An 18,835-nucleotide genomic window follows, 5' to 3' on the forward strand; every position below is an offset into this window, starting at 1 on the left:
ACACATCACAACTTATTAAGGTTTCTGGTTCACCACTGTGCTTCCATCATTTATTTTAGGATTGGAATTTAGAATAGAATTTTAGATTTATTTACTAGGGATGTGCATTTTTTAAGATGGCGCCGGCCGTCCAGTGCTCCTACCATGTGACAGAGGTCGGCCAATGGCACCGATAACCCCTGTCACATGGTAAGGGCAAAGGGCCATCGGCGCCATTTTGATTAGTGGCAGCTGATGGCCCAAGAGGGGGAGATTGCTCCCGGGACCCCCAGTGGACCACCAGGGACTTTTGTAAAGTTTTGGGTGGGTTGGGAGGGTTGTAATTAATTAAATTTGAAGGGTTGGGGTGGGTTTCGGTTTTCATTTCGGGCAGCTGAAATAAAATCGGCCCGAACCGCAGGAAAACGAAATTTCCCGCGGCGGGCCGAATCATCTCTCTATTATTTACTCACCTTTTCCCAATACAAGGTCAAGGTGAGAAACAGTACAGGCAGCACTGTAGTTACTGAATGGTATTATTCTTTTTTTGTATTGCTAATTACTGATGAATTCATACTGCTAACACACAAGCACTCAAAAACATTAACGAGTTACCTATAAATTTCACAAAAGCCTGATACAGTGTGAATCTACACGGCAATAACATTATTTATTCCCAGGTGCATCGAAAATCCATTAAAATGGGCAGCTGTGCCCTGCCAAGGCTTTCTTCCCTTATCACTCTTACCTTCTTAGAGCTGTATTGAACCAGCTCGATTTGTCTGACAGCTGGAGGGAGGGAAGAAGGGAAGAAGGGAGGGAAGGAGGAGAAGTGCCTGTGGTGGCTCTTTCTTTTGTGATTATTATTGGGAGGGAGAGATTCCTGTGATCTGGAAAGAGGAAGGGAGTGAAAGAGCAGGATCCCTATGGCTGATATTGCTTTACTTTTCACAGCTGCAGGAGATTTTCTGAGGCAAAACACTTACATTTAGCATAAATGAAATTAAAAGCTACAAGAAGTATTTTTCCAAGATGTGAACAGAACAAATCATTTTGTTGGATAGAACAGGACAATCCTATCGTAACAGAATTTCCACTTTCATAAGGAATGTCTAGTGGCAAAACTATTGTAATAACCTCATAAATGTGTGGCAAACATTTGTATTGCACTACTTACACAATATTTTATTCATAGGTCAAAAATGTGTCAGTATACGTCTACACTTTGGGCCAGATTTCAAAACCTAGGCGCGGGCGTAGATTTGTGAACGCAACCCGGCACGCACAAATCTATGCCCGGTTTTATAACATGTGCGCACAGCCGGGCGCACGTTATAAAATCCGGGGTCGGCGCGCGCAAGGGGGTGCACAATTGTGCGCCTTACACGCGCTGAGCCCTAGGGGAGCCCCGATGGCTTTCCCCGTTCCCTCCGAGGCTGCTCTGAAATCTGAACAGCCTCGGAGGGAACTTTCTTTCCGCCACCTCACCTTCCCCTCCCTAACCCACCCCCATCCTATCTAAACCCCCCCTTACCTTTGTTCGTGAAGTTGCGGCTGCCTCCGGGCAGGCGTAAGTTACACGCGCCGGTGCTGGCCGGCCCGTGATCCTAGGCACAGCGGCAAATGGCTGCTGTGCCTGGAGGCTCCGGCCCTGACCCCGCCCCAGGACCATCCCACCCTCACCCCGCCCCCTTTTTCAAGCCTCGGGACACACGCAAAATAGGCTCGGCGTGCGCAGGAGGCTTTTAAAAGGGTTACGCGCATATATTACGCACGTAACCCTTTTAAAATCCGCCCCATAAGTTTTTAGAAATATTTTTTGAAAAAATGCAAAGAAGAACAATTTCAATCAGAAAGAAAGAACTGTTCCTGTTAACCAAAGGTCTTTTAAACATATGGACAAAACTGGCATGATCCCCTGTAGCGATCAGAGTGATAAACATTCAGAGGAAGATGAGTTCCAAAATGCCCATCTCCCATACTGATCACATATCTTAGTAAGATGTGAAAGATGACAGGTTTCATATGTGCACTGTCCTGACACAAGCTGTATTTCCATGTCTAAACATCAGGGGAGGATCTTAGTGAAAACTTCAGCCAACCATAACTTTCAGTGTCATCACGTCCACTTCTATTCTCTATTTAAACACTGAAATTGAAAAGACAAAAGCTGATGAGCCAATTGGAACAGAACATTACAATAACAAATACCAACCAAGTCCTTCATTTAAACTTTTAGGTGCAACCAAATCCAAAACAAAAATCCATTGCTGCTGTCAATGATTAAAGATACTATATCTCCACCTCAAGGTTACAGAGCAACATGATCCACAATTGTCCATTGTAAATCCAAAAAACGTATGATTCATCTAGACACAATGGGACACAATAGGAGCCTGTAACTTAGATGTTTTTAAGCAGCTACTGTGATCAGCCAGCCTTGTTTTCACCGACCTTTTTTTCAAGCCACAAAGACTACCATGCATGGGCAAATAATGGCATAGATTACTTATGAGAAATTAAAAGTAGTATTGCTTCTACACTGAAAAGCTCTCCCCATATCAAGTGCTGCCACTCAAGTCCTTCCATATTTTGATGGTAAAAAGAACAATTACCACAAGCTGATTGTCCTAAAAGAACATAATCTGGATCTTAAATATTAAGTATCGTGGAAGGTACCACCATGTCCATAATGTTCCTTCCTCTAGAGAACACAAATTGTTTGAAAGTGTGCAAAGCCATGATGTTAAGGCGAAACATGATAATACCTTCTCTAAAGATGGCTATTGCATGAAATGCCTTGGTGGAATATTATAAAATACATGTGAGCCCAGTTTCCTTAACAGGTCAAAAAATGCAATGTTTATATGCTGCTGTAACACAAAAAAAGATATCCCCATTCGAAAAATCGATTTGCTAGATCTCAAGCCAAAATTTTGAAGTCATCAATAACTGAACAGATATTTCTCAATTGTAAGTAGTGGCTATTAGGCAGCCTTAATTTTAATATCCAAGGATGGTGACCATGGAATAATGAAAATTTATTTCTATTGGTTGACTTTCTCTACAGACTTGTTTGAATTCCCATGTTGGTTTTAAATATAGTGATATCCAAGAAAGGAACATTATATAAATTATAGTGCATCATAAATTTGAGATGAACATCCAATTAATTCTATTTGAAAAAACTATGCAGCAAAATCTTACTCCACCAAAGGAATAACATTTCATTTATGTACTTTTGCCAGAATAAAATATGCTGGAACCATATAGAATTCATTTGGGAGGGAGAGGGAGCCTCTGTGGAGGCCCACTGATTTTTTAACTATTTATACCACTGTAAGAGGGGGTACTAGTAACCAGTAATGTTAGGTAGGGGTGTGCAGTCATTTCCAACATATTGGTAATCTGCAACATATAGGGCCATATTCGTTGTATTCGTAGGGAAGCGAAACGTATCGCGATTCCCCACGAATACAACGAATCTTCACTGAATTATTCGGCCATCTAAAGGAGCGAATTTAAACAAACCCCCACCCTCCTGACCCCCCCAAGACTTACCAAAACTCCCTGGTGGTCCAGCGGGGGTCCAGGAGCCATCTCCTGCACTCACGCCATCGGCTGCCAGTATTCAAAATGCCGCCGATAGCCTTTGACCTTACTATGTCACAGGGGCTACCAGTGCCATTGGTCGGCCCCTGTCACATGGTAACACATGTGACAGGGGCCGACCAATGGCACCGGTAGCCCCTGTGACATAGTAAGGGCAAAGACTATTGGCGCCATTTTGATTACTGGCAGATCACGGCCCGAGTGAAGGAGATGGCTCCTGGACCCCCGCTGGACCACCAGGGACTTTTGGCACATCTTGGGGGACCCTCCTGACCCCCACAAGACTTGTCAAAAGTCCCTGGTGGTCCAGCGGGGGTCCGGGAGCGACCTCCTGCACTCGGGCCATTGGCTGCCAGTATTCAAAATGGCGCCGATAGCCTTTGCCCTCACTATGTCACAGGGGCCGACCAATGGCACCGGTAGCCCCTGTGACATAGTAAGGGCAAAGACTATTGGCGCCATTTTGATTACTGGCAGATCACGGCCCGAGTGAAGGAGATGGCTCCTGGACCCCCGCTGGACCACCAGGGACTTTTGGCACATCTTGGGGGACCCTCCTGACCCCCACAAGACTTGTCAAAAGTCCCTGGTGGTCCAGCGGGGGTCCGGGAGCGACCTCCTGCACTCGGGCCATTGGCTGCCAGTATTCAAAATGGCGCCGATAGCCTTTGCCCTCACTATGTCACAGGGGCCGACCAATGGCACCGGTAGCCCCTGTGACATAGTAAGGTCAAAGGCTATCGGCGCCATTTTGAATACTGGCAGCCAACAGCCCGAGTGCAGGAGATGGCTCCCGGACCCTCCACTGGACCACCAGGGATTTTTGGTAAGTCTTGGGGGGGTCAGGAGGGTGCGGGGTTATAGTTAATTAAATTTTAGCTGGGAAACAAATAAGAATGAACACATGAACGTATCAGGAGCTCCCCTTGCCGAATGCAACGTATCTGCCCCCTGACGAATACGAATATTGAATGTAACGTATGCCGTCCCGCTGCACATCCCTAATGTTAGGATTTATTAGGAAGGGAATGGTGAATAAAACGGAAAATGTCATAATGCCTCTGTATCGCTCCATGGTGAGACCGCACCTGGAATACTGTGTACAATTCTGGTCACCGCATCTCAAAAAAGATATAATTGCAATGGAGAAGGTACAGAGAAGGGCTACCAAAATGATAAAGGGAATGTAACAGCTCCCCTGTGAGGAAAGGCTGAAGAGGTTAGGGCTGTTCAGCTTGGAGAAGAGATGGCTGAGGGGGGATATGATAGAGGTCTTTAAGATCATGAGAGGTCTAGAATGGGTAAATGTGAATCAATTATTTACTCTTTCGGATAATAGAAGGATTAGGGGGCACTTCATGAAGTTAGCAAGTAGCACATTTGAAACCAATTGGAGAAAATTCTTTTTCACTCAATGCACACAAAATTTTGTGTGTGTTTCCTTTTGTTTTGTCAGCCCTCCGAAATGCAATGATATAGGAAATATCATTGTTGCGAGCGTAGCGGTGGACCCTTGGGCCGGCCTAGCGAAGTGAGATGGTAGGAGAGGAAGAGTACTCTGCTGTGAAGAGGTAGTTCAGGAGGCGGTGATGAACTGGACGTAGAGTTGAAGTCTTCACCCTGGAAGCCCGAGGACCCACTGGGAGGAGCCCGTGAGGTCCTGAGCCGCTGGGACTTAGGTGATGGAGAAACCAGAAGAGAAGGAGGCATCTTCACCCTGGAAGCCCGAGGTCCCCCCGGTAGGAGCCCATGAGAACCCAGACCACTGGGACTTAGGCGAAGGCAGAGGGCAGCAGTGAAAACAGACCAAGGTCGAGGCAGGCGGCAGACACGGAGAGTTGAGAGCAGGCAGAAGTCAGGAACCTGGGAAGCAGTCAAGGGAGATCCGAAACGGAAGCAGAAGAACTGAAGCTGAAACTGAAGATCAGGAGCTGGAACTGAAGATCAGGAGCTGGAATGAAGCGAGACCGGGAACAGGAACAACAAGAGATCCAGGCAAGAGCCAAGAGCACTCTGCAACAAACTCCAAGCAGGAACCTCGTTGCAAGGCATTTAACTCAAGCAGACGCCGGCCTTAAATACTTGCCGGCGTCTGACGTCATTCCAGTGGGCGACCGGCGGTCTGGCGGGAAAAGCCCTTTAAATTGTGCCTCATTGCGTGCGCGCGCCTAGGAGGGGAGGGGCTGGATTCTGAGGTACGGCGGCGTCTCCTTCGTGGAGACGCCGCCGCGAGGCAGGCAGAGTAGGCCCAACCGGCAGTGGGTCCCGCTGCCGGCGTACGGGCACAAGAGGCGATGGCCCGAGCTGCAGGCCCCGACGCTGAAGCCCCAGAAGGAAAGGTAAGGACCCGATCCCAAAACTTGCGACCGGGACCTCAACAATCATCTTTATTTCCTATCTCGTTGCAAATGAATGCACATCCCTAACAAGTATACAGACATATTTTTGACCTATGATTAAAATACAGTGTAACCACCGCAATATATATGTTTGCCACACATTTATGAGGTCGTCTTATGAGGTTTTTACAATAGTTTTGCCACTAGACATTCCTTATGAAAGTGACAATTTTGTTACGATAGGATTATAGATGAGTTTTGATTGCATTTACTTACCTTTTGTTATGGACTACTCTATATGATATATTAAAACAATATCCAGAATTATATAATTCAGCATGCAGGCATATTGAATAGCCTGTAATATAACTTCTAGCCTTAAATACAGTACCAATAACATTTAAAAAAATCTTATTATTGCAGTACCAGGATATTCCATATAGTTCGCTAATTGACCAGTAGAGCACTGTTTAGTGGCTGAGTCATTTTATTCATAACCTTTTGCTTTTCCTGAATGTTTAAAAACAAATCCATCATGTCTTCATGATGAGGAAATTGTGACGAGCTGGATTGTACAGAGTGATAGTGCTTTGAGAGCAGGGCGGACAATGCTTGACCTGGGGGCCCAACTGGCAGACTGGTTTTCAGTCTCTCAAGAATGAACATGCATGAAAAGAATTCACAAAAGCTGGTTTCCAAAGCATGCAAATTTATCTCATGCATATTCACTGTGAATATCCTAAAAGACAGACTGGCCGAGGGTGTTACGAGGGTGAGTTTAGGAAGCCCTGTCTTAAAGCTATCCAGCAGGCCCCAGAGGGAACAAGTCATATTCTGTTAAGTGACTAGATACAAGCTCTTACTTGCTCAACATATTCATCTTGATTGGACATCAAAAGGAATCCACCATCATCAAGGATTACACAGTCCACTTGCTGTAAAAGACAAATGCGCATCTTTTAAAATTATAAAAATCTCTGCATTTGTAATCATCTCACTAATTACACAATATCAAGTGAAAGTGATGTGCAGTATGGTACAGCTTTCATGGATAAGTAAACAAATAGAAATAAATCAATAGAGTTGACTGTCTTATTATAATAAATAGGATAGCCATCTGGTTATTCATCGGAGGTCAACTTCCTTAAACAGGCCACTCTTAATTGGAAAGCATCATGGGTGCTCTCCAATTTTCCATCAATTTTTTGACTGTTTGTGCAAAAATTTCCTTTTTGTGCAACTTTTTATTATCCAAGTTCAAATTTGTGCACTATGAGTCAGTCTAATGCAAATATCATTGGGATTTCTTGTGCACGTTATGTTTTGCTGTGTGCATGGGGTTCGTGACCTATGTGTGCCCACACATGCACACAGCTTAGAGGGACCAGTGGTGCTCTCTGGCTGCCCACAAGATACAACTTTATTGTACACAGGGCTACCTGTTCATCATTTAAAATCACCCGATGAGTGAAGTCTGCAGTTTTTGAGCAGGGTGCATAGGCTTTTGTGAAATAATGCTGACACCCCCCTAACTGAAAAAATAAATCAAAATTGCTTGCTTCTGGATCATTTTATCCTGTAGTTATTTACCCCAAATAAATGAAAATAAGAAAAAATTATATAATATAAAAAGAAGAGAATGCTAAATATAAGTAATAACTGAAAAGTCATAGGGCATATAAATGTGATAGAAAACCATCAGATATGTTGGAAATTGTCCAAGTCACAAAAGGATAATCCTTTGGAAATCCTTTGGAAATGCTCCACCCTTGCTGCAGGCTGATGACATCAGTAGGATGGGTGGAGTCAGAATGATCTCAGGTCAGCCCAGGCAGGAAGAGCAGCACAGCACATCCTTTTGTGAGGGCAAGAAGGAACAAGGTGAACCAAGTTTCTCTCTTATGCTGTTAATTGAGTGGAGTAACTGCTCCCTGCCCTTCATTTTAATGCAGACAAGAGAGTTTTAACACCTTTACTGTATACATATATGTCCTTTAGTACATCACATTCATACTGCAGGATTTGCATTATGTTTAATTATCATTTATATACCACCTGATCAGGTACCAGATCTGCCCAAGGACATGAAAAACATAGCAAGCCTCCTCCAACATACAAATTCCCCCAATAAAATTACAAATATTTAATTTTAAATCATCACAGCCCCTCAAAATATACCACATAACAACCCCACCCACTCCTAATAATAACAGCTAGAAAGCATATTGACTGACATAAGTGGCCTGTTTTGACTACAAGTTTGCTATGTACAGTTCTGATGGGATCTGAAACTACTGATACATGAGTCAGTAGAGCTCTTGTACTGGCTACACCAGTATTACCCAATCTTTTCAAGCCTAAGGCATACCTACATTTACAAAAATGTTGTGTGCCACACTGTAGATTCTGTACCAGAAGTCATATGAGATTGAAAGACCAAAATACATATACTCCAGAGGAGAGGAGAAATACGTGGTACAATGCAGATTTCCAAATACTTGAAAGGTATTAATAATGCGCAAGAATGAAACATTTAATGTGGACAAGTGTAAGGTGTTGCATATAGGGAAAAATAACCGTTGCTGTAGTTACACAATGTTAGGTTCCATATTAGGAGCTACCACCCAGGAAAAAGATCTAGGCATCATAGTGGATAATACTTTAAAATCGTCAGCTCAGTGTGCTGCAGCAGTCAAAAAAGCAAACAGAATGTTAGGAATTATTAGGAAGGGAATGGTTAATAGAACGGAAAATGTCATAATGCCTCTATATCGCTCCATGGTGAGACCACACCTTGAATACTGTGTACAATTCTGGTCACCGCATCTCAATAAAAGATATAGTTGCGATGGAGAAGGTACAGAGAAGGCAACAAAAATGATAAAGGGGATGGAACAGCTCCCCTATGAGGAAAGACTAAAGAGGTTAGGACTTTTCAGCTTGGAGAAGAGACGACTGAGGGGGGATATGATAGAGGTGTTTAAAATCATGAGAGGTCTAGAACGGATAATAGAAAGACTAGGGGGCACTCCATGAAGTTAGCATGGGGCACATTTAAAACTAATTGGAGAAAGTTCTTTTTCACTCAACACACAATTAAACTCTGGAATTTGTTGTCAGAGGATATGGTTAGTGCAGTTAGTGTAGCTGTGTTTAAAAAAGGATTGGATGAGAAGTCCATTACCTGCTATTAATAAAGTTGACTTAGAAAATAGCCACTGCTATTAATTGCATCAGTAGCATGGAATAGACTTAGTTTTTGGGAACTTGTCAGGTTCTTATGGCCTAGATTGGCCACTGGATGCTGGGCTTGATGGACCCTTGGTCTGACCCAGTATGGCATGTTCTTATGTTCTCTGCTAATAAAATATTAAGAATTATTTGGAAAGAAAAATGTAACTACTAATATTGTAGGGAGATAGCCCATGTTTTACCACTAAAAACACCAAATATGAATCATAACAGCCAAAGAAGTATGTAGACAAATACTGACAGGCCACAAAAGCACTGTCAGAGCTCAAGGAGAGAAACATTGGCCATATGAAGTTTAACACTTTACACTGAAGGATACTTTATCTAGATCTTCCTGTTTGTAAGTGCCCATATAAATAAAAAAGAAGAGAGAGAGACAATTGAACAACTTAAGCTCATAAGTAGGAATTATGGTCCGGCCAAGCAATTCCAGAGGTCAGAAAGACCCCCACCCTTGAAAGTAGGGCGGGGCAGTCTGAGACAGAGAAAAGTGCTCTGGCATAACAGCTTGGCATACAGATATGCCAGAAGGCCCCCCAAAGAAATGGGGAGGGTTGAAAAGACCTGCAATGCAGCAAAGACCCTCTACCTACCACATGATTCTGCATGATCTTATGCATATTTATCAGCTGGAAAGTATAAAACAGGAGGCAAATAGAGAGAAGGGGCGAAAACCAGAGAAGTGGGCCTGAAGAGACCCTAAAAGAAAAGGATCCAGAGAGTGAAAAGGGGAGCCCTAAGCAGACAGCACCCCCTGCTCTCGAGGAGGGAGAAGACTAGGTATGGCCAGGAGACGGGGAGAGGAGACACCTGCTTGGGGCACAGAGTGACATGGAGTCTGAGACAGTGAGCGGTAAGAGCAAGTCCCAGATAGCCTGGCAAGTACCAGAGCCAGAAGCAAGTCTCCTTCCTGGATCGCTGCCACCTCTGCCGATACCAAACCCAGGAAGCAAGTCTGCTTCCCTGCACACTTTCTCCAGACCTCTAGGCAACCTGCTTCAGAGGTAAACAGAGGGATGGATATCATCTGAAGTTAGGACCAGGGGTAAGTAAGTTAGCCATAAGATTTAATATATTAAGCAGGCTAAGGTTTATGGCATGTTGGTAACCATCCATGGCACAGAACTTTCTTTAGGGAAAACTGGTGCTTAGTGGCCAGGATGTTAGAGATAGGAATTGTTATTTTCTAAATGCTATATCCTGCCACATCTGACAAATAAAAGTCTATTTCTGAAGAGAATACATTGTCTTTTTCCTGAGCTTAGGATCCTGAAGTGAAATGGGAGGTGAGCTGAAGTGTCCTGTAGCAGACGGGTCCCTGCACCCCTAAACTTGTTTGCCGTCTGGAGGTTCCTCTAAGACAGGATAGACCACATCCATCCAGAGATATGATGTCAGATGCATAGGTAGATTTAGTAGAATTAGAAGATGAAGGTTTTCACTAAGAGAGACAATGTGCAATTCTAGATCTCTAGGGTATGTGAGAATTTAAAAGAAACATACCTACAGTTAGGAAATGTTACTAATCTTTACCTGACCATGCTGCAATTTTTGGTTAGTGAATCTAAATTAACCCTTAAGACATTAGCTGAATATGGACAGATTCAGATGAAGATGAACACTGAGTTCAGGAATTAGAATTATCTATTAAAACTCAGTAAGAAGAGTCAGAAAAAGAGATTAAATCTTTAAATCACCAGTTAACAGATTTACAACTGAAATTAGCTGTGACTGATAGCCCAAAATAGTGAAAAAGAGCAAATAATCTGACAGCTTGAATTACAAAGCCTGTCTCTTCAGGAGACACACCTGACTGAGACTGAGTTGTTAAAGGTTAGAAGTTAAACATTAAGTCAACAACTCACAGAGATTCAAGTGCTTGTGAGTAAACAGGAAGATAAGCAGTTCTCTGAAGATAAGCAAGAAAGTAAAGCTCAGTTTTGTCAGCTCCATGAAATGAATTTAAAGTTAGAAAAAGAAAACCAAGAATTGTTAGTTGATTTAAAAGAATCTAGGTATCAGCTCCAACTGTGCCAAAGTACGGTTCAATTATTGGAAAAAAAATAGCTACTGTTATGCACAGCTTTGTCTCTTTGAAGCAGAGCATGTAGGCAGCAGAGTATCCCAGCTCGGCTCAAGAAGTCCCTCTGACCCTACACCTCCCTAAGTATCAGTAGGGATGGAAAGAGGAAGGCATAACATCGAGCCACAAACAGCCTTTTTCCCAAGACTAGGAGACATTAGCAGAACCATGGGAAAGTCTTAAGAGATGGTGAAGCAGAAGTGCTCGCTTCTAAATACAGCTGAGGTCTCTCACCAGTACAAAGGCAAGGGACGCACACACCTGTCCCTCTCTATACAGCCCGGGACAGGGAGAGGGAGCTACCCCTCTCATCCTTCCAGAAAGGGGGCTGGGATCAGAGGCCAACATCCCGACAGGCTTACCACCAGCCAACACTAAGGTGAGCTTCCAACCTCACTAAACAAATTCAGCTCCTTCACACGTTAATCACTCCATTTAGAGACACTTCTGGCTTGGATATTTTGCAGCACTTAACAAGCTTGCATGAAATGTTTCAGGTAATAGGTGCACATTCTGAAAAAGACCAGGTGGCCCTACTCCCATTGAGTTTCAGTGAAGAAGCGAGACAATACATAGCCAGCATCCCCACACATTCCAGTTCCCCCTCAAAGAGCATTTTGGAATTCACGCTAACAGTGTTTTGGCACAGCAGATTGCCTACAATCTAAGATGTGGCCCTGAATAAAGTCCCCGAGCTTTTAATGATTGGTTAAAGCAGACTTTTTTTATGGGAAGCCCTGTGCCACCAAAGCAGACAAGGTCACTCTCTGAAACCTCTTTTTTGAGACTTTTCCTCCTACTCTGCAAACTCCATTATACGTCCACAGGGAGGCCCCCTTAAGTTTCCTCACAGAGGAAGCAGAAAAGCTATCTGCCATTTGTAAAAGCTATATGCCATTATATGCCATTTTGATCTCTAATCAAAATCATAGAGCGCTAACCTCCGGCCTCCCGCTAACAGGGAGTTGCCTTCTCCTGCCGCAGTCTCACTAGAAACTTGTCTTCTCTCCCCCCACTGACGATCCACCGGTGAAAGAAGAACCTGCAAGGGCCTGCGCTCCCGGAGCTATAGCCCGTCGGGGTAAGACTTTCATTGCTTAATTTCCCCTACAGACACCGTCCAATCTAGAGGCACTATTTTCCCCTCCCCCATCGCCTGCTGCTTTGCTTCTTACTGCCGGCTTTCCTCATCATCTCCCATGCTTACTGCCAACACACCTACAAATCCTCATCCTCATCATGATTTCCCCCACTACCAATTCTTATGGACTCACTGCTTTTACCATCATATATTCAACGCCCCAATCGCCTCACTAAGAAAACGCTGATTCTCAATGACCTCCTTCTGGACACTAACCCAGGACTTCTTGCGCCATAACTGAAACATGGCTCAAACCTCGGATATCGTCTCTTAATAAACCAGCTACCAGCACAAACCTACGATTTGTTCTTCATCCCAAGACAAAAAAAAGGGGGCAGGGGTATTCTCCTAGCAGTCAAAAGTCTCTGAGATTCGCACAATATCCAATTAACTCATCAGCTAAACTAGAAACAGGCCTTTTCAAATCAGAACATCTTCAAATTCTCCTGGTCTATGCCCCACCAGGCCTGCTAGATTCTGATGCCTCTCCCATTCTTGAATACTAGCATCATCACAACCTAAATCTGGACTCCCCTAGCCATAATCTTGGGAGATTTTAACTTACATGTAGATAAATCCCCTCACTCAACTAACTGCGAAGCTTTCCTAACTGCCATGTCAGACATGGGATTCAAACAGCTAATCAACAAACCTACTTACAAGCAGGCCCATATGCTGGATCTCATCTTTACAAACTCAGGCATTTTCACATACAGAGCAACAAAGTGCAAACAAGTCCCGTGGTCAGACCACACCCTAATCTCCACCACCTTCTCACTGATACAACCGGGCAACAAACCACTGCCCCCTACCATCATTTCTTACAGGAAAACCTGCTCCTCAGAGCACCTCACCAAATTCAGCCCCAGAAACTCTCTCTCACTGACGTCTCCACTCCCAACTCAGCCCTCCACTCCTGGTCCAAAATAACTGAATCAGTAGCAAATATACTCTGCCCTTTGACAACAAAAAAAATTCAAACACAATACAACCAAAAGACAACCCTGGTTCAATGATTGAACTTCGAAAAACTCAAACACACCTTCTTCATCAGAAAGCAAAACAAAACAGAAAATGGCATAAAACCCCATCACCTACCTCCCTCTCTGATTACAAATACACCCTCCACCTATACAAGAGTTTAACTTTTGAAACAAAAAGGGACTTTTATGCCCACAAGATCATAACCTCATCCTTTGACTCCAAAGCTCGTTCGCCTACGTTTCCAATCTTACACAAAACCAATACCCCAGACATCCCATTCGACCAAGCCCAACCAAAAGCAGATGAGTTGGCTCTCTACTTCAGTAAAAAAATCACCAACCTTCTCACACAGCTGACTCCAAATACGTACTCACCATCTAGCACGTATCTCCACCTCAACAAAGACATTTCTTTCAATTACTTCGAAGCCATCACTATCTCAGAGATTCTATCCGTTCTGAAGAAAATGAAACCATCTTCTCACCCTTTTGATCAAATCCCATCCAAACTGCTTCTGCTAATCCCGGATACAATCTCTAAAGCACTGGCTGACATTATAAATTGCTCCTTATCCCAGGGTATCTACCCCAATGACCTAAAAATGGCCTCCATTAAACCACTCCTAAAAAAACTGAACCTAAACACCAATGATCCCAATAGTTTCCGGCCAATCTCCAACCTCCCTTTCATAGCTAAAGTCATGGAAAAATTAGGTCAACAACAATTATCGAATTACATTGATGATCACCAAATTCTGTTTCCTAATCAATATGGATTTCGAAAAGCATTAAGTACTGAATCACTACTCCTTTCTCTAACAGATTACCTCCTCACCAGCCTTGATAAAGGGCACGCCTACTTATTAATCCTTCTGGATCTCTCAGCCGCATTCGATACAGTCAACCACTCCATCCTCCTAAATCAGCTGGCACAAACATCGGCATATACAGGCACAGTACTGGCTTGGTTCAAAACCTTCCTGGGAACAGAGGATACAAAGTCAAAATCCACAATAAAGAATCTCACACTGCTATCCAGCGTCTCTAGGGGTTCCGCAGGGCTCCTCCCTCTCACCCACTCTCTTTAATGTTACCTTCTCCCACTCTGCCACTGCTAACTAACTGAACCTGAAACACTTCCTATATGCAGACGATGTTCAGATCGTGATCCCTTATAAAGAATCCATTAATAAACATTAGAATATTGGGAAACTGCCTGCTAGAGATCAAAACCACCTCCTCTCCAGTTTAATTTAATTCTCAATGCTTCAAAAACTGAATTCCTGCTTATTCCCCAGAAAACAATAACATCACCTCAAACCCACCAGCCAAACTTCAAAATCTCTCACGTAAGAGACTTAGGAGCTATCATTGACAACCGTCTTAACCTAAAAGCATTCATCAACCAAACTACTAAGGATTGCTTTCACAAATTACATGTCCTCAAAAGAAATCAAGCCACTTTTTCCACCTTCAGGACTTCAGAACAATTTTACAAAGCAATAATCTTCTCTAAGATAGATTATTGTAACTCTATCTTATTAGGTCTCCCTGCATCACATACAAAACCTCTACAGATGGTGCAGAAATCAGCAGCCAGAATTCTGACCAACTCTAGGAGAATTGACCACATCTCCCCAATCCTCAAAGACCTACATTGGTTGCCAATTCACCACAGAATCATCTACAAGTCCATCACTACTATTTACAAAGTCATACATCACCTCGCTCCGCTCAACCTACAAATTCCGTTCAAAAAACATACCTCCTCCAGACCCATCAGAGAGTCTTATAAAGAATCACTTCATGTTCCACACGCCAAAACCTTTCAACACAAATCCCTCAATGACAGAGCCTTCTCAACAGCAGGACCTCCATTATGGAACTCCATCCCATCCAACCTGCGAAAAGAACCGTGCCTACCGACCTTCAGGAAAAGGCTGAAAACATGGCTTTTTAAGAAAGCCTATCCAGACGTCAACTGATCCTTTCCTTACTAGCCTTTCACTATCAGACCTCACCAATACTCTGTCAACAATCTCGCTCCCTACATTAATTCTACAACATTGTAAATAATTTGCCCTTGATTAAACTCCCTCTGCTACTTTCTCTTCTGTTTCCAGTTGTACACTTCCCTGTTTTATTGTAACTGCAATATTCTAACCTTGCACTGTTAAAGTTTTTTTTGCTTTTTTGTATTGATCTCTGTTTTTCACACCCTGTTTAAATGTAAACCGGCATGATGTGACAACTGTCATGAATGCCGGTATAATAAAAACACTAAATAAATAAATAAAATTTGTCATAAAGGAAAGTCTGCCTCTAGGGAGCAAAAGACAGATGAGAAGAAGGAGAGGAAACAAGTGTCCACCATGAGTCAGAGTCCAAAGATAACACTTTGAAACTAAACCCCTATCTTCTTATCCTAAGTTTGACAGGCTCTGGATGCCTCCTCCCCAGGAGTGATCCAATGGCCCAGAGGCTAATCCAGAAAAGGATGCAGGAGATTCGCAGCCATCCAAAAGGAATCACAACTTGGGGCAGTGTCAAAAACATAACCAGAGACTTCCTATGGAGAATCAGCTGGCTGAGCTGACCACCATCATCCAGAAGCTCATCCACCAAAATCACAATGTGCCTGCTCTGCCAGAAAAAGTTCCCCAGAAAAAAAGAGAAAAAGTCTGAGAAACCTAAGAGTGACAGCAGGCCTAGCACTCCAGAAGAGGGCCCCAGTACCTCTGAGTCCTCCCCTAGCACACAATGACTAACAATTTATTTATTTATTTATTTATTTATTTATTTAAAAGCATTTATATACCGTTTTTTAAAAATAAATGTTATCAAAACGATCCTGTTTTTCCTCCCCATAAGTGCTCAGGAGTCTTCCCTGTTTGATCCCAGACATGCCCACACCTCTACAGTTCCAGCCGTAGAGAGTTCTGTGCCCCTTCTGGATGTGGGCTCTGTCAGGAAGCACAAGTATTTCTTAGGGAAATTAAATCCTCAGGGATGCCGCTACACGATTCCCATCAGAATACAAAAGGTGTTCAATTGTGAGGGGCTCCCAGATACGGGTTGCAAAGTTACACTAATCACACAGAGCTTGTTTAACAGGCTCTCTGCTTCCTTAGAGAGTAGTCCTGTGTGACGTGAACCTAGGGGCCTATGAAGGAAAGCCTGTGGAGGTCAGAGGTAAGGCACGGCTCACCCTTCAGATAGGGAAGATGAAAGTGAAGCACCCAGTTCTGATCAGCAAGTCCCCTGGTCAGGGATTCCTAATTGGGAATGAACTCCTCATGAGACTCTCCCCCATCCTTGATTATGTAAATGAGGTCGTATGGCCTCAGGTCAGATACCTTCTCCTGTAAAGAAGAGGGGCTCAAAGGGGAAGGAGACAAATGTCAGAGTGAGAAAAGCCTATTGTGATTTAAAAGCTACATCTTAAGAGTGTAAAATTAGAGACAAGGTCTTTTACTATAATTACAGTAAAAACAAAGCCAAAGAAAGCACATTTTTCCCTAGCTGGAAAGGACCTTTTGTAACTGTGGATAAAGTCTCACCAGTTGCGAATCTTATTCAAATTAAGACAAATCCTGATGGTGAGGATGTCCTTAAAAGGGTCCACATTAATCAGCTCAGACCTTGTCAATCTCATAAATTTGTGGATCAAAATGTTGTGCCTGGTGCCACCGATACTATCAATAAAGCAGAAGAGTAGTTCAGATGAAGAGCCAGTCCCTGAGGGTGATCATCCTAGTGCTGCTGATGACAGGAGAGGAAGCTGCCCGGCTGCTTGAGTCTGGTCCTTCCTCCGGCATCGTGATGCAAGACACCCCTGGCTTCCTCATCACACAATCCAAGATTGTCACCCTGAAAGTCTTTGTGTCGCTGGACCCCCAAGATGTGATCCAGAAACCCCCAAGATGTGACCCCCAAGATGTGATCCAGATACATTTTACCATCACTAACTTGCATTTGCCTTCAACCTAATCTTGCTACCTAGAACATTCTTAGCCAATTGGACGATATTATGATCCAACCTATTAGAAAAGACTTAGACCACATCCCAAAAGGTTTATTGGACTAATTGCTGGATCCGCTATCTTTTCTGCCCTGGGTTCCCTTTTTGGTGCATCCATGTCCATTGCAAATGCAGTGTCAATAAAAATAAATGTGCAGAGCACTGTTAAAGAGTGGCAGGATGATATGAAAAGTACCTCGAAACAGATATGACACCAGCAAGAACAGTTAACTTCTCAAGGTAAAACACTAAGGGCCGAGTGGTTACGCATGCTGGGCCTATTTTAAAAATGCCCGGCAACGCGCATAGAGGCCCAGGACGCGTGCAAGTCCCGGGGCTTGCAAAAAGGGGCAGTCCGGGGCGGGGCGGGGCCTAATGCCGCTGTGTTGGAGAATCGCGTGCCGGCAGGCTGCCAGCGCACACAACCTGCGCCTGCCTCCAGGCAGGCATAAAAGGTTAGATAACAATTTTGGAGGGGATTAGAGTAGGACTGGGGGGGGAAGGTTAGGGGAAGGGGTGGGAAAATTAGGTTAGGGGGGAAGGAACAGGGGAAGGCAGCGCGGCTCAGCACGTGCAAGGTGCACAATTGTGCACCCCCTTGTGCTCGCCGACCCCTGATAAAACCGGGCGTACATGTGTGCGTGCCGGGTAGCGTGCACACATGTACGCCCACGTGCTGCTTTGAAAATCTACCCCTAACTATCACTTTCAACTTGGTTAACCTACATTCTCAAACAATTGAGCATAAGTGAGAGGACATCACCACCATGAAAACCGTGCTGAGTGAAGACTGCACTTTTATCCAGCCCATGCAAGTGCTCACCGATGACTTGGACAACAGCATGAGTAACTTAATGAAAGGACAGAGTCCAACCTATTTAGTCTGTTCAGATGTCATTACAGGCGCTTTTGCTAAAATTACCTGAAGTAACATTGAGCTTATCCAGGTCCAGATTGCTTATCATATGGGTAATGCTACTTCTTTATGTGGACACTGAGAATATGGAGGTTGCACATATGTTAAATTTGCCTTTCATTTTACCTGAGAAAGTTTACCAATTGAAACAAGTAATTACTGTAGATACCTGGACAAATGTATTGCTGCATGTAGACACCCCTGCCCTTCTAGCCCATCAGAGCGACAACCCACAGGAATATTTAGTTTCTAATTTAGGCCTATGCCAACAAACGAAGGACACACATTGGTTATGTCCCGGTAAGCCTTTCCTAAATGATATTACAGAAGTTCTGTGCAGTTTGTCCATGAACAACGTCTGAGAGAAATGTAAGATTTCCGTGACAAAGTATGATGAATTCTCCGAAACCAAGCTTGCAGTTGTAAATAACGTTTGGTTAGTTAGCCCCCTCTGAAAGAACTTGCGATTTCTAACAAGCACGATGCTACCAGTCAGGTTCCCTTACCCA

At 43.7% G+C, this 18,835-nt stretch overlaps 1 protein-coding gene across 9 annotated transcripts in view; it reads right to left on the reverse strand.

The window, feature by feature from the left end:
• CACNA2D1 (calcium voltage-gated channel auxiliary subunit alpha2delta 1) overlaps positions 1–18,835 on the reverse strand; it is a 1,026,983-nt gene that overhangs the window by 70,277 nt on the left and 937,871 nt on the right. For all 9 annotated transcript variants that reach the window (XM_029615087.1, XM_029615085.1, XM_029615090.1 and 6 more), the window contains one exon: positions 6,794–6,865. In XM_029615087.1, coding sequence (XP_029470947.1) covers positions 6,794–6,865 — 72 coding nt within the window. The remainder of the gene's footprint in view (positions 1–6,793; positions 6,866–18,835) is intronic.

This window comes from Rhinatrema bivittatum, chromosome 9 (assembly GCF_901001135.1).
Source record: "Rhinatrema bivittatum chromosome 9, aRhiBiv1.1, whole genome shotgun sequence".
NCBI classification, from domain to species: Eukaryota; Metazoa; Chordata; class Amphibia; order Gymnophiona; family Rhinatrematidae; genus Rhinatrema; species Rhinatrema bivittatum.